General features: G+C 33.3%; 1 protein-coding gene across 2 annotated transcripts in view; it reads right to left on the bottom strand.

The window, feature by feature from the left end:
* Positions 1 to 17,659, bottom strand: part of LOC140450276 (probable ATP-dependent RNA helicase DHX35) — a 332,996-nt gene that overhangs the window by 64,617 nt on the left and 250,720 nt on the right. For both annotated transcript variants that reach the window (XM_072543802.1, XM_072543803.1), the window contains one exon: positions 939 to 1,079. In XM_072543802.1, the coding sequence (XP_072399903.1) occupies positions 939 to 1,079 (141 nt within the window). The remainder of the gene's footprint in view (positions 1 to 938; positions 1,080 to 17,659) is intronic.

The following is a 17,659-nucleotide window of genomic DNA, read 5'->3' on the forward strand; positions in this document are numbered from 1 at the left end:
CCCTAAAACACCCGTGTTCTATGAGCACCTGCGTTAGAAAATAATCCAGTCGTCTGTGACCACAGTCCACCAAATTTCTTATATTCGGGATCAGCATCTTTGTCCACTGTGCCACATCTTCCGTGTTGTTAAATTCTTTTTGCCATCTTTCAAATTGACTTTTTCCTTCCCTGTTTTCTCTCGGCCACAGTAAAGTTTAGGTCTCTTCTCTCATACAGCTCTTTTCTTTTTCTACTACAGTGATGGTCCACAAGGCTGCTGCAGACAGAATCCTGTAGGCGCATGCTACTTGCAACAAACTTGTTTTGTTCACTCATGTCATGAACCTCCTGTAGGCCGTTATCTCTACTGCCCCACTCCAGACTGGTGCCGCTTAAAGGACGATCGACTATACAACACCGTGTAAATCCCGCCTCCATTCGGATTTGCGTTCCTCAACGCAGCCGCATTATTCGCAGCCTTCCGGCCACCTCCCGTATGTACTCCCCCCATTTTCCATTCCGGTGCAACGTCACTCCCAGGTACTTTATGTGTTTCTTGGGTGTTAGACACGCCTCTGCACATTGTAGTTCCGCACTTTGCCTGTTTCTTTTGCTCTTCGGTTTTCCTTGCCACGAGTTTCAGTCCGTGCTGCGTCATCCATTTCTTGACGACGCCGGCCGCCTGCGTTCCGAACCCGGTAGTTGAGATCTGGCTAATCAAGCGCCGCTACCAGCACAGCGAGTTCATCCAGCTTTCGTTGACAGGTTTGGAGTTTCAAGTACGTTATTGATTTCATTTTTATGTGCATCGATAGATTTGAGAAGTTTTGGGCGCGTTTTGTAGGATTGAGGGTCTTACATTTAATTTCTAGATTCGAGCAGAGTACGTTGTGGTTCGAGTTTATGTTGTTTAGTGTCAGCTTTACGCAAATTAAGAAAAAATATTCGAGTCCTTACCTTTAATATTTTCTTCATCAAACCCATCAATATGTCTGTGTATAATGATCTTTCGTGAGCTTCATCCAACATAATTGCAGAGTAAACTTTAAGAAGTGGATCAGACATCATTTCTCTAAGCAGAATCCCTTCGGTCATATACTGGAACATAAAGCAATGTGTTTAGATACGATTATTTAAAAGATAAAGAAAAGGGAAAACATATCTATGGACGAAATTACACAAAAAAAATTAGTTAAAATAAAATAATATACATATTACTTCAATGCCAACAACTCCAAACATAAAAAGTGAGTTCTGTTGCAGTTTTGCAACTTTATATAAATACTAATGAAATTTTAAATGGGAATTATTCGTACTTGCAACCCCATCTAGACGCCGGAAGTACGAATCGAATTGGAAGAACACATCACAATTGCTTAAGAAAAGCAACATTGGCGCTAATAGTCACCCCCATCTATATTTCCTGTATACAGTCATCCAGAGATATATATCTATCTGTAATTTCAAATCTTTACTTTTTCCTGGTCTGCTGAAAGACACAGTCGAGTCTTCGTTATAGGTATCATCATACCACGTGGACAGGAAAGATTTGATCTAAACACATTATTTGTTGCCAAATTACATTGTTGCTGTTCTATATCAAGTACTTTTCTTGTATAACACTATTTATACATTATTTGTTGCTAAATCATATCGTTTGTGATGAATTTTATTATACATTGTGTCCCGTGTTGAACATTTTAACCGGTTGAGAACATTTTACGTTTGCTAAAACATTATTCACTTTATAGTACAATAATTGAATATTTATCACTGATTCTTTTTTATTTGGTTTTATTAATAATTGTACTAATATCACTATTATTGCGTACAAATCACGATGCAAGCGTGATTATATAGGAAATTTCGATACTAGAATATTTCGATATTTATATAATTATATATAAATAAGATATTTATAATTAAACGTATATATATGATACTATCTGTTTTATTTTGTAACGATAATATTTTATTTATTGCCTACCTCAGGGTAAGAATATGGGGTAGAAAATTGGGGACAGAAACTATGGGGGCGAAGATAGGGCAAGCAAAATAAACGCTACTATGCGAACGGCACTCAGGGGGTTGCTGGAGAGCTGGGGTCGTGGATAAGTTGAAATAAATGGGTCGGATTGGGGTATCTACACAAAAAAATGAAACAAAGGGGTTACTTAAGTAAATCTCCTGGGCAACTGGGCAAATAAAACAACAAGGAAGGGCTTCTAGTAATTTATAACAAGGGCGCCGGTTTGAAGGATCCTAAACTTGCTGGATTTAGGAAAAATATCCTAAAATAAAAAACACATAAAGGGTTAGGAGATTTTCTAAATTAAAATAAACAAAATGGTTGGAGCAATAAATTAAACATTTATTTGTTTCTCTAACAAACAGTTACAAAAATATAAATTGCACCAAAAATATACTATATAAATAGTTGCCAAATACAGAATAAAAAAAACTTACATGTGTCCGTTTACAAACTCCGTTTACAAAGGGGTTGGAGATACTACAAAAACTTACAAATGTTACCGCACAGAGATTAATCTTTTTTTTTAACAAACAAAACAAATTAATATAGAAACAAATAAAGCTAGCTGTCATATGTTAACATTAAATTAAAAAAAAAAAAACAATTAAAATGACAGCTAAGTTAAACCATAAAATTTACAATTTATTAAATATTACAATTCCTTTAAATTTTAATGAAATCAATTATTAATAATTATCAAAAAAAAGAGTCTGTCTTTACTTTAAAATTTAAAATGTTAATTGTTACCTTAATTTCACTTGTTTCACTTAACTTCAAAGAAAAAACTTGCTACTATCTCTGGGATTGGAGCTGCAAAGGACAAAACTCTCAACTTGGACAAAAGGAAACCATTTCCATACGCAGGCATGAACGATTGTAACAGGAACTTAGTGGAGGAAATCAAACTGTCGATGGGGACATTCTATATAATACTTATTTTACAAAATTTCTTCAGTGCCGGTGCACAAATCTTATGGTGATTACTCTGTTTTAATCTGCCATTATGCAAAGAGTATTATCACTTAAACCGGCCTTAAGACATAACACAAAAAAAATTGAATCGACTCGCGATTCCTAATTACCCAAACATCTTTGTACTCTGACACGTCTGCCCTGCTTGGAACTTAAATGTCGATTCCCTTCGTTAGATTTTACAAATTCGACCAAAATAAATTTCCCTTTACGTCTCACAGCTAGTTTTTGCCTACAAACTTAAAACAAACATAATACCCTCGACAATCGTTCGTCGACAACCTTGAAATATCCCAGTTTTACTACGTCTTAGAAAAAACGTAGCAATTGACTTGCAATATTATATTAGGGGACTCGAATGTAAACAAATCGTTGTTCAGCGACAAAAATAACTTTTTAAATATTCCAGTTTATTGCGTTTTAACGACGAAAAACAAAAAAAAACTCTTTTTTATATTCTGGGGGCATCATGAAATATAATCCTCTAGGCGACAAAAACTTGTCGAAATAGATAACATAATTCAAATTAACAAAATGGGATTTGAAAGTACACATAGAAAAAAAATATATCCAGCGTTATTTACGCATTAAGGATTTTCGTAAAAGACAAAAACGACAAGACAAAGACAAAGACGGTGAATACAGGTCTTCAAGTGAAAAGCAGTGGATCATTTTTTGTAATTCTTTAAATTGCCAGTTTTCGGCACATCCTATAAATTAAAAAAGGCTTATCTAGGAGAATATCATTACCTATTTAAGGAGCTAAGAAACACCACTCAGACAGATTTTATGCTTATATGAGAATGAGTCTGGATACATTTCAGTATATTTATCATACCTTCCATATCTCCGGAGAATGTCACGTGGTTAGAAAACCACTAGTAAACTTGTAATTTAACACGCGATTAACAACTCTATCGCGATGTAAAACAAACTATTTTGTTCTGGCGTCCACATTGCTGTAAATTGCGCTGATAGGTCGCGAGGGTGATCGGTTGAAATATCCTTGGTATGTGCGATCTCATAAGAAAATGAAGGTTTGTTTTAATATCGATGTATCGACCGCGACGTCCACCGCACATATCCGTGTATCTTTCGTACCATTCTCCTGACCTGTTTTTTTTTTGTAAAGTTAGTATTTTCAATACTTTCCCTATAATTTCGCTTGTAGAGGCCAAAATTTTTTACAACGAAATTTATCCTTGCATTGATTTTTAATGTCAATATCTTTTGGAAACTATATTAGAGGATATTATTATTGTAGGTTATTTATTATTGTTTCCTTTGACAACAAAGAGCCTACAGAAATGCATAAAGTTGCCTTAATACTATTTTTAATTCATTTAATTCTGTTGTTATTTTACGCTTTAGGCGATTTATTGGTTTAATATTACAATCGGGATTATCAGTTTTATTTTATCTAAAAGGTATTTTTTATCAAACGGTATCTACTAATCGTATAATACGTTTACGCTTCGCAAAAATTGTTTAAATGCCGTCAAGCGTCAATAGACTAAAATAGAAAAATTTACTAGGGAAATTCCTGGTGTTCGACTGTATAGCATAGTTTTTAAAAAATTGGTATGAAGTAAAAACTTCTTGAGTATAATGGTATAAATAATGTATTAACAATTTTTAAAAATGATCCAAAATGGATTTATAAATTTTTAGAACGTTTTCAATCCTATCGGACCATTATCAGTGAAAAACCTAGAAATAAGTATTACCACGTAAGAAATAAGAACAAATGGGTAAAATTTTGAATGTTGAATTAAACATGCGGTAAATACGTCATATAGTAATTGGTACTAGCCACATAACGAGGTCAGATTACCCTTAAATTACACAATTAAAGTAACAAACATTATAATTATTAGGATCCTAAGTCGATGATAAAGGATTACATTTTTAAGGGAACGTACAAATTCCCAGCTCGAACAAGGACTTGATCCACCGAGTGGTAACAACCAATTGATGACAGCAGGAAGTACAAATTACTTACAAGTGACAAGACCTTCAAGATAAGTGATAAGTAGTTTTTAACGAATGATCAGATAATTTATTTAATTAATTTATATTAAAGCTATATTATTCTTTTAAATGATATTAGATTGTATGTATATTAATGTTAATCGAGTTTAATTAAGGTTAAGTAATGGTTAACCCAATTTTCTAGCATGATCTTTTTCCTTTAAGTATCGAATATTTAAATATATAAAAAGAATCTGAAGTGATCTGAAGTTGTCTACTTAAACGCCCCTGGCTAATACGTCACAGCGACCTGAAGTTTGTTTACCAAAGTGTATTTGAGAAGTCATCTGGGCATAATATTAACTGCGTAGTTATCAAGTTGGATCTGGTCTTAACTGCATTTTTATTTAAGTAAGTTCCCACAAAGGGAGAAATCCGAATTGACTTTCAGTAAAAAAAAACTGGTACGGGAGATACAAGTTTAACAACAAAAAGTTATTGAGCAGTCGAGGTCGAGAGTAGAGAGGAGAACAACTTAGGGTCTGAACGGGAAAACATGGTTCTCGAAGAGAGTTTTAAAAACCGGCAAATTTTGGCTTATTTTCATGAGTTTTGGTTAGAAGAAGATGATTTAAGCTCAAAATGCTATGCGACAGGCTTTGTAAAGTGAGATAATCACCGGTTTGTGGCTGTATTCCGTGTCAAGGGATTTTGATAACGGCGTGTCTAAGTGGACCTACATGGTTTTAAGGAAAATAGACAGCTGAGTTTAAAGAATACATATTTCATCATACATATTTCGTCGGATCTAGATGTTGTGTGGGACACACTTCTGTTTGAAGTTTGTGTGGGACAGTGTTTTTGCATTCAAATCTAAGGTAATAAACTTTTTTAATAATTTTAAAAGAAATAATTAGTCAGTGAAGCAATTGGTTTTGTTAATTTTTTCTAAATAAACATTTATCTTTAATATACTAAGATTTGCTCTCTTATATATATATATATATATATATATATATATATATATATATATATATATATATATATATATATATATAAGATATACTCTCATTTCAGTTTAAAGGTTTATAAATATGAGTGTTATGGATCAGCTAATTGTCATATTTTAGTTTTCTTTTAACCCGGTATCTGGCAACACAAAAATAGATGTCGTAAAATTATTTTATTGAGTACATAATCTTATATAACACTCTGTGGTACAAAAAAACCGGAAGGAGACAGGGGAAAGTGGTTTTTGAATTCGTCGCCTAGAAGCAACATTGCTAGTCAAGAAACACTATTTGGTACTAACTTCACTAATGAAGATCTTACAATTTAGTTAATCATATGTGAAGAACTGTTTAACTAAAAGACATTTTATAGATTTAATAAAAAAACTTTACATAAGTGCCTAAGGCTAAAAAGTGTAAGTTTGTTTCGTGTAAAACAAAGCCTTATGTTAAATTTTTCACACTGTACAGTTGTTTAGCCAGTTCCTTTAGCGGTATAAAGTGGCCACTGACCTAACGCATCTGTTCTGGTAGCATCATTAGGTCTTACAGCAAGAGGATGGCGAATTAGGTTATCTGTATTTTCCGTACTTGATGGACTGTCTCGCTTTACTTTGAGCTTTCCAGTTGACCTAGCTAGTTACATTCTAAACTTCTTGAGGGGCATACAATTAAGATCATTGGCTTTACTGTCATTTTGATATAATATCCATGCATTTAAAATACAGATATCTAAGAGTAATCTAACTATTGGAAAATACCGTCTTTTACTACAACTTGGACTTCTGTAAAGACCCGATAAAGAGTTTGCTTTATCCACTCCACCCATGTGTTTGTATTGAGTGATTAGATTTTATTATATATTATATATTAGATTATATATAAAATCTTTTTCAGGCAGCAGAGAAGAAGATTTCAACCATATGTATGGAGTAGCGGTTCTAGTAAATAATAAAATCAAAAAACATAAAAATTTTTATTCCATATTCAGAACGCTGCATGTGGATCCAGATAAGTGCGCACCCTCTAGACATAAATATAATTCAGGTTTATTACGTATATTATCAGGTATATTAATTCAGAGTTAAGACGGAAGTTTTGGAAAATGGTTACTAATGACTGTACTAATTACTTGCCATGATATTAGCAGTTGATTGTAATGTGTTTGCTTTATCTTTGAAATTCCATTCTTGCTATTACACAGTGGTAACTTTTATAATTCCCCTATTAGCATATTTTGTCTAGGTTCTTGGAAGCATCACTTTCTAGTTGGGATTGTCTCTCTGATAACTGCTAAAATTACCTGTTTATTTGGTGAGTTTCTGAGTGTGACTGTCTTCTGTCTTTGATTTTTAATTTGTTGAATTGGTGCTAAACAAAGACTACAGACAATAAAGAGTTAAAAAAATGGTAAGATATATAGAATCCTTGCGCTTAAAAGTGAACCAAACTACTGTGGAGAGAAGTCGCCCCACCTGGTACTGGTTGTTTTAAAATTCACCCGGTATTTGGAAGGTTAACTAAAGAGTATTTTTAACGAGTACTTACCGTTTAAAACGTTAAACATGATTTGCTTTACATCGTGTGTGAAATGAATATAACCAGAACGTTTTTCAGGTTTCGCAACTTCCTGAAATAGTGGCAGGAATGTACAGGACATCGTCACTAATCATTTCTATATCACTCACATTTATAGTTATTACATTGACTTCTCTTCTAAATAAACGACAAAAGAAAAATTAAGTTATTTTAAAATAAATTTTTCTTCTAAAGTAAACATTATCCTTTTACCTGAATAAAATTTCAAGAAATTTTATAATCTCTTATAAACACTGGCTTTACGTACCTAGAAATTTGTTATTCTGAATTCCAAGTACAAATGCAATTAACTGATTAAATTTAAATAGGTACACAAAATTATGCTTAAAATTTTATTTATTTACCAGTCGTTAACAACTCAAAATTGAAATACGTACCTGGCTACACCTACTTTGTATCATTTAGTAAACTACCTTTAAAGTTTGGATAGAATTTAAAATTGAACCTAATGTAACGAAAGACTAAGGGTGACTATTCGTTACAGCATTAAGGGAGTACAGTCATTTTGTGCTTGATATCGGCCCCGTCTCTTAATCTGGAGAATTCCATCCGAATTATCTTGCAACGGATAGTACTTAACTTACGGAATAGAACACTAACGTAATGGTTAGGTTAGGTTAAATAACAATTCTTTTTGAAACAAATTATAACTTCAAGTCGCCAAAATGACTTTAAAATTTAAATAATACGACAATTATTTATACCTAAATAAGAAAGTTTGTCTTTTGGTACTTTCAAAATTCAAAATTCTCAAGATCAATCACCGTCCTTCATAATATTGCTATCTTTGTTTAATGTATGGTATTTTGGAGAGATAGACAAGATAAAAATAATTCCGAAATAAGGTCTCTTCTTTGTCAACCATTTTCCATCCACTCCTGAATGTAGGTCTCTCCCAATTGCTTCCATATTTCTCTATCTTGCGCCAATCTAATCCACTGTTTGCCTGCCACTGTTCTTATGTCATCTACCCATCTTTTTTGAGGTCTTCCCATGGTTCTTGTTGTCGTCCTTGGTCTCCATTCTAGAATTCTCCGTGTCCACCTGTTGTCATTATATCGGGCTACGTGACCTGCCCAGCGCCATTTCATTTTTGCAATTTCTTCCACAATATCCCTAATCTTCGTTCTACGTCTTATCTCGGTGTTTCTAATCTTGTATCTTAGTGATATTCCAAGCATGATTCGTTCCATTGCTCTTTGCGTTGTTTCTAATTTTTTAGCAGATTTTTTGGTAAGGGCTACTGTCTCCAAGCCGTAAGTACAAACTGGTAGTATGCATGTGTTATACACCTTTTTCTTTAAGTTTACAGTAATGGAGGTGTTTTTCAAGATATATGCTAATTTGCCGAAAGCGCCCCATGCCAGTTGTGTTTTTCTTTTAATTTCAGCATCTTGATTTGGTTTTCCTAGTTTGATAACATGACCTAGATATACATAATGTTCAACATTTTCTATGGTATGATTTTGTATTGTTATATTTGTCTGGTCTCGGCTCAGTATTTTTGTTTTGCTGTAGTTCATTTTTAAGCCTACCGCTCCTGAAACTGCATTTAATTGTTGTAACATATCATTTAGTTCTTGGATATTATCGGCTATTAAAACTATGTCATCTGCGAATCGCAAGTGGTTTAAGTATGATCCGTCGACGTTGATACCCTTATTGTTCCATTCTAGTTTCTTAAAAATGTCTTCTAGAGCAAGGGTAAATAGTTTGGGAGAGATGGTGTCTCCTTGTCTTACTCCCCGTTGTAGTCTTATGGGATTAGTTTTTGTGCTTTCGTCCAGCTTTATCTGCATGGTGGCATTTTCATATATGTTTTTAATTATGTTAGTGTATCTTGAATCTATGCGTGCATTTTCTAGAGATTCAAGCACTGCCCATAATTCGATGGAATCGAATGCTTTATGGAAATCGACGAACGCCATATGAATTGGAACATTGAAATGAACATTGAACGTGGTAAATACAACGAAAAGATCGCCAAGTACAGAGATCTAGAAATACAAATCAGGAGACAATGGAGAATGGAAAGTACCCAGACGATACCTATTATTCCTTCTACCACTGGAGTCATCCCGAAGAGCCTCCTAGAAAACATAAAAAAGCTGGGTCTAAATGAACATCTATATAAGATTATGCAGAAAGCTGTGTTACTTTCGACGTCCAGATGCGTACGAAAATTTTTGGGAGATACACCGACATACCAAGTCACCTAGGACTCGATAACACGTAAAGAGTCCCACCAGAGCTCAATCCTTTTGATACCGTAGGTATCTGGGATGAGTGAATTTTCCCCTTAGAGGGAATGTGAGCCGTATGGCTAAATCTGGATATCTATTTGTGTTACAATGTACGTTTTAGATCTTTTGAAGAAGTTGGCAGTCTTTAAGATAGGAAAATATTTTTCGGGTGTCTGTATTTTCTTCTAGGGCATCTCTTAGGGAGTTGGGTATGTTATACTTGAGTCGTTCACTATTATATTTGGGACACTGTATTAAAAAATGTTTTACCGTTAGAACACTGTTGCATACTTCACACACTGGTTTATTTTTGCGCTGTAATAAATAGTTATGAGTAAGTCGTGTATGGCCAATACGGAGACGGGTAAGTATCACTTGCTCTCTCCTGTCTTTTATTTTTGGTTTCCAAAGATGTGAATGTTTGTTGACTTCCAAGTTTGTTGCAATTTTTGAATTATTTTTTGTTTTAAGTATGGTTTTAAATCGTTTTGTACCAACATATTACTTTCCTCGGTCATCGGGTTAGTTAGTGCGTTTTTAGCCAGCTTATCTACAACTTCGTTACCTTCAATTCCGATATGAGAAGGCACCCATAAAAAGTGAACTTGGATGTTCTGATTTGAAATGTTTTTAAGTTCGTTTTTAATAAGAAGTAGAAGGGGGTTGTCACAGTACAATTGAGTCAGTGAGGATAATGAACTTAAAGAATCTGTGATTATTATACATCTTTCTTTGTTTTTGTTTTGTATTAACAATAGTGCTTTTAGAATTTTACCCTTAAAAAAACCTAAAAATGTTTTTTAAGTACTTCATAGCTTAAAAGCTAACCGAGTTATGAGTAACAAAATCAATCACATATCTAGGGAGATATCAGAACGCGTATACTGGAGCATTGTAAGATACACATAATGAGCTATTAAGGCACATACATACTTTCATCCATCTTTACAAACTAATAAGGGTTGTTTTTTAAGTTGAAATAAAATAAATCCATAACATTTTAATTCAAAAAATTATTTTATTTATAGTTTCAATGAAAAAAAATTACTATCTACAACTATTCGAATTTCTTCGCGAGGGGTGGTTTTTATAAGGGTATAAATTATGTGGTAAAAAATTAAAACAGTAATAAATCTAAATTTAATGTCACTGTATAATTAAATAATTCCAAATTGCTTGAATTTACAATTATATAAATTTTTTCTAATAGGGGCCATTTTCACACCTAAAATATAAAAAGCATCCCACGGCACAAGTCCAGTTTTGAAGTAAAGTGAAAGGGTAAACTATAACTTAAATCCAAATTGTCGTGCAAATCAGTGGAGACAAGGTAGTCAATGACATTGCTTTAATTATAACTAATCTAGGGAGAGAGATATAGGGATTAAACTGTGATACAATCTTGAACTATGTTGTGTAATGTTAAATGACATTCATTCACTTTAACTAAATGACACTAAATGACATTAAAAGATGATTTGAATTAATAACCCTCTTTAATTTACAATTATACGATATTGTTTCTGATAGGCGTAGTTTTCACCTCTAAAAAAATAAAAAGCAAGCAACGGCGCAAGTCCAAAAGTAAAGTGGATGGTAAGTAGAACCTAAACACAAATTTTTATGTAATTCGGTGGTGACACGGAAAATTACAGGGTATCGCCGTATTTCACTTTCATTTATTGACTTATAAGTCAAATTATCAACTTTTTTGTTGGTGATAATTGTCTGTTCCGTGGAATATAATTTATTATAATCACTAAGGACGTAGTTAGTCAAAAGATATATATTGTTTATATAATGAATAATCCAGCTAAACGATTATGTAACGGTTTTTAACGAGTACTCGAAAACGAAAAGAAGTTCCTATCTCTATGTCACTGTTACGCGCTGATAAAGTTACATAATAGTTTTCCAGCGGATTTCAGGTTGCGAATATAACAAATGTTCAACATACTTTTAACAAACAAATGCTTTAGTTGTAATCTATGTAATCTAATGTAATCTACGTATATGAACCTCTACCGTAGACGTTAGGGGTTGCATCAAACTTTAGAGATTTTTTAGTTTCAACAAAAGTGTGATAATTGACTCAATTTTTAAGTAACACTAATTTTGTAACACCTTGCTCATACCCAGCATTTATGCACGTTATGCCCTTTTTTGACAATTATTGACAATTATTATATGGTTTAGACATCTAAAAGGGCCGACATTATTTTTCTTTACGAAAAATGCGACGAAAGTGCTAGAAGAAGAGCTAAGTATTTTCCAACTAAGAAGATCGCTTTGTAATTAAATGCTGGTCACTTTATTAGAAGCGAAACAGAAAAGCGGCGATATATTTTACACTACCTTTATTAATAACATTTTACTGCTCTGTTGTTTCAATCAAGACTGCTCAACAAGTTATCGTTTATTGGTTTTAATATTTTATTGCAATAGTACGAGTACTGAATATTTATTTAAAAAGTGAATTTATTACATGTCAATTTTTTTTTAATTTCTTCTGACGTATCGTATAATGTAGGTTTACCCAATAATTAAAGTTATGCCTTTATAAAAACATATTAATTAAAAATAAGGAGTACATTGTGTCATAATAATGGTAATCTCCTTTATACACACTTTAAAAATTTTTTTAGTAATGTATTTCTTAAATCCACACAATCATTGAAAAATGATTCATGCTATTTAAAAAATCTTTCTGTTAACGACACTGTTATCGACAAAGTAGATCAAATTCAAACTTGTCATGTTACACTTCTGTTTATCTTTAAAAATTAATTGATGATCGTGGGTTGTATTGGTGTTATTTAATAATTTAGCAAAATGCATAATCAGCAAAAATATTATTTAAAACATGCGAACGGTTTTTGCAATCACAATCAATGCAGTGTTTATGCTTGTTATGCATTGGCATATGAGGACATTCCGAAGAATTAATAACATTGGCTGTTAAATAATTTGTGTTCGATTGTTTCGTCTGTTGTACAACCCTCGTACTATTTAAGGTGTAGTAGTTGTATATAAGTACCTATTTTTTTTATACCAGTGTAGTGAAGCGGTACTTTAAAGTAAAATTAGTTATTTTAAAAGAAAATAAAATACAGTCGAAACGTAGAGTGTTATTTCCAGAAGAACGGCGTTTAGTTCTGAAAGTCAAAGTTGGAAAAAATAATATGGGTCCATTGACATCTGTTATGGCAGTTCAGAAACGCACATGCGATGCTTGCGGTATCTCAGAGAGGACATTCCGAAGAATAAATAACATGAGTGAGGATGAAATAAATAAAGTAAACAAGAGAAATCGTCGACATCCGAAAACTTTAGATTTGCACCAGTCAATTAATCTTGCAATTAAAAATATTATATATAATATGTATAAAGCCAAAGAACATTTAACAATTAGTGCTGTGTTACAAAAAATAAAAGACAATGAACTGTGTGATATTAGTTTAATAAGTTTGCGGAGAGTGCTGAAACATATAGGTTTTCGATATAAAGAGACAACTAATCGACAAGTATTGTGTGAACTCTCTAATGTTGTTTCAAAACGGTGGCATTTTTTAAATAAATACATTAACAATAAAACGTCTGATAGTCCGAGGCAAGTTGTATGGTTTGAAACTTGGATTTTCGCTAAAGGAAATATGTCAAAATCATCCTGACAAGATAACACCACGAAATGTTATTCTTCTAGTCGTTCCGGTAATGGTAAACGCTACATTATACTTCATGCTGGAAATGATGAGGGTTTTATTCCTGACGCTAGTTTAATTTTTTCGTCCACAAAGAATACAGGTGATTACAATGGAAATATGTATGCATATATTTTTGAAAAATGGTTTGAAGAAAATTTGTTGGAAAAATAATAGTGTTGGATAATGCATCCTATCACTCAAGAGTAGAAGAGAGATTTCCTTCAAGCAGCTGGACAAAAGGAGAAATAAAGTTGTGATTGACAGAAAAGAAAATTTATCACAGTGACATATTTTTAAAAGTCGATTTACTTCAAAGGTGTGGAGAGCACAAAATTCTGTTACTGACCAAATGGCTCTTAAATATGGCCATGGAGTTCTTCGACTTTCGCCCTACCATTGTCACTATAATGTAATTGAGTTAGTTTGGGGTATAGCCAAAAATTTTTATGATAAACATGCATCCAAAACAACAGATGACGCTAGCGTTCCTAGTTTATGGAAAGAATCGCTAGAACAAATAAAGACAGAACAATGGCAAAATTGTATTAGACACACTGTAGACATAATCGTTCAGTTATAAACCGAGCGAGTTATAGATGAGGTCCGGCCTCTAATTATTCGGATAGACAATTCAGATAGTGACGACTCTGATAGTGAAATATCAGACAGTGAATAGGACAAATTGTTTGCTAAAAAGAAGTAACAAAAAAGTGTTTCGGGAATTCAATTCGGACTTTGTGGTGTGGACTTTTAGTTAAACGATAAAGTACCTTCGGTCTAATTACTGGACTTCATACTCTCAATAGCTTTGGTATTAACTACTGGACTACACGTGTTTAAACCTTTTGTTTTCGAGGGTGATTGCCTCGAAGCCTCGGAACTGGATTGTGAAGACGAACACTCCAAGAAATAAGGACAAGAGAAAAATATCCAAAAGACAGCTGACAGTTACCGCATGGAACATAAGATCGCTGAACACAAGACACGAACAAATATTCCAAGTACTGAAAGAGAAATATATAGACATATGACGGGTGTCCGCAAACAGGAAAAACTAACAAAATTAAATTAAAACAATAAAAATGATGAAGAATGATATAAAATTTGATTTGTGATCGGATGTTCAGAAAGAGGAGCTTAAGAAATTATTTCTTTTCCTTTGTTTTAATACTTTAGTTTAGAGATTGCCGTTTTTGTTTGCAATGCTTGAATGAAAAAATGATCTATAAGGATATTGACAGTTTTTAAACTAAGCACCATCGGTTAATTAGTGAAAAAAAAAATATAATTAAATATTGAACAATAATATAATATGTAAACAATTTATATACATATAACTTAAACTAAAATATCCCGAATTTCGGGTATATATTCATAGGTTTCGACAGACTCTAACTCTGGAACAGGATTCTTTTTGCTTCTTGTTCGTAACATTGAAAAAGCTCTTTATAGTAGTTAAGCTGATCGAGTTGTGTCCTTTCTAAACCAAAATGTTTGGTCAAAAGATTTCGCACATCACGCAGTTTTAAATTATTTACTTTGTCAGTATCGGGAATAAGTTTTTCTGGAATAATCATGCTAATCTGATTGCCTTTTCGTGTGATATTTACAAAAAATCCGAAATCGTTTTTGTAATGAAGTTCACCACGTATTAAAACATTTCCTGTCCTACATCGTTTTAAATTGTACCTTTTACATTCCTTAAACTGAAAACCCCATGCTCCTACTGGTTTAAGAACCTCTTGAACAGCAGACTTCCAATCGTAAACACAGCTTTGTTTCATATCAACGACCGTAGAAAATTCGGAAATATTTTCCTTGTATTCGCCAGGTGTAGTCACTACTTCTCGTTTTCGTAAATTCTTCTCAATTTGACCGAAAACTCGGATGATAAGAATGAGTGACCAACTACAGGAAAAACTAATTCAAGTAATTTAACATTTGGCGGTGCGCTCTCGGCTAGATCTTTGCAGCCCATACCAATCATTATCGAGTTTTTATTTTCGCCACTGCATCCATCGGCGGCCAGTCGTACCTTCTTTGATATGTTGCCAAAATCAGTGTCATTGAGTCGATGGAAGACTGTAGAGGAAATTTCATTTGATCCGTTACCAAACATGTCCTCAGTCCAACAGTATGAAAATACATTTGCCTTTTAAACTATGAGGAACCTTCAACAATACTAAAGTTATAAAAATAAAGCTGCCTTGAATAATAAGCACTTTCATCAGGAACTTTGGGAGGATCAAATTTTTTTACAAACGTTTTGTCAAACGATAAAGTGACTAGGATCTTTGCTGTTTTCTTGAAGAAATTGGAAAAATGCTTTCGCTCGAAGTTTATGGAGCTCATTTTTCTCGTATTGAATGCGTTCACTGAGCTCTAATTTTTGAGCAAACGTCTGTTGTTGGGGTTTTAAAGCTCAAATTATATTTTCTGTTAAATATATAACGAAAATACGATCCCTTCACAGTCTCCGATGGAATTGTCTGAGCAGTATACATTAAATACAATTTTGAGACGCTGAGTTCAGATGGAAGATACATTATTTTCTTCACTGAACGGCAGTAATGAGATTCAGTACATTTTAATTGGTTTATAAACTTTTGCACTCCTTCCAGCTTATCCCGATATTTCGCAGTTTTTCGGATATTTCGCGGTTTTTCGATCATCACCTCTGTGTTTAATCGGTACTTGGCCTGTTTCAATAAATCGTTTTATCCCATAGGAAAGCCTGTTTTGCTATCCCTAGCGCGTTGAAAAAAGCTACTTGGCACACTGGAACGGTCTCCTTGGATAAACAATTACGGATGAAACATTTTACCTGGTGCTTCTTTGGAGAATACTTTTCATTTTTCGGTCGACGACGGACAGTACGATTCACAGTGCAGTTTTTCAAAATAAAGGCATCTTGAGTAGCTTTATCTTTGGTCTCATAAAATAAGTTATGAAATTTCTGTATATCGTTCATTTTCCGCAAGCAGCACTTATATGATTGAATTATTTGAATTGTGGGTACATGTTGGGTATTCTGGCATATTCTTCGCAGAATATCTACAACAACAAAAATTATGAACATAAGTACTGAAATGGGTTCAAATTTTAACAAAAACAAAAAACAAAATATCAAAATTCAACAACGGCTTGGAAATGGTATCATAACATTCACAACAGTACTCACCTTAGACGTTTTGCAACGTTTTTCTTCCATTTTTTAGGTTGTCTTATTCGCTTCCTTGCTGTTGTTGGTGTGACAGGAGACGCATTAACTTCCCTGATAAAAAATTAATACTTTTTTTGTATATAAAGCTAATTTATTAGACACAACTATAGTTTAGGAAAAGCACAAAAGCAATGTAACGACTGTCAAAACTAAAACAAATTATAATAGCACGATGTAACGGCAAATCTAACCAAGTGTTGATCACGTGCATGCGCTACGTGGTTCTTATTGGCCGCAGCGGAGATTGCCGTGTTTGATACGCACTCAGCTATGAACCAACATGAACTTTTTACTGCGAATTGTATAAAGTTAAGGCCGCTTTTAGTTCTTACAAATAGTTTTATCTTAGATAATAAAAAAAAAAACGCAACAGATGGCGTCCCTAACTCAAAACAAGAAAAGGTGGAGATTGCCGCCTTTGATTTTACACCCCTCATATGCGTTCTACAGGAAACAAGAAGAGGAAAAAAAAAAATTAGATGTATATATACTAATCTTGTAGCATTTGTAAATTACTTGGTATATATTGAAATCCCCTCGTATATGTATTAAAATACCGAAAATATTATTTCAATTCCTCTTTGCGTCGCCGAGTTGATATAAAAATATTTTAAGTTTGTTTATGTATCACGGACGCGTATTTCTTTGGTATTTTCTTTTGATCGAATCCGCTTAATATTCTGCGTTTCAAATAAATATTCCCGTTTATATGTTTTGCTTATGCTAAATTGGGCGAATGAATTTAAAAGATAATTACTCACTCTCGGTAAGGCCGGCCGCTGTTAAAGGCGTGTTTAGTTTTATTGGAGTCCGAATTTAGCTTCAAATTCGTAGTTTTTTCGTTTCTCGTCCTTTTTATGGAAAATAAGTAGTTTTGTGGCAGTTAATTGTGTAATTAAAGAATGTTTAAAATTTTGGTCATGG

This window comes from Diabrotica undecimpunctata, chromosome 9, assembly GCF_040954645.1.
Source record: "Diabrotica undecimpunctata isolate CICGRU chromosome 9, icDiaUnde3, whole genome shotgun sequence".
Lineage (NCBI taxonomy): Eukaryota > Metazoa > Arthropoda > Insecta > Coleoptera > Chrysomelidae > Diabrotica > Diabrotica undecimpunctata.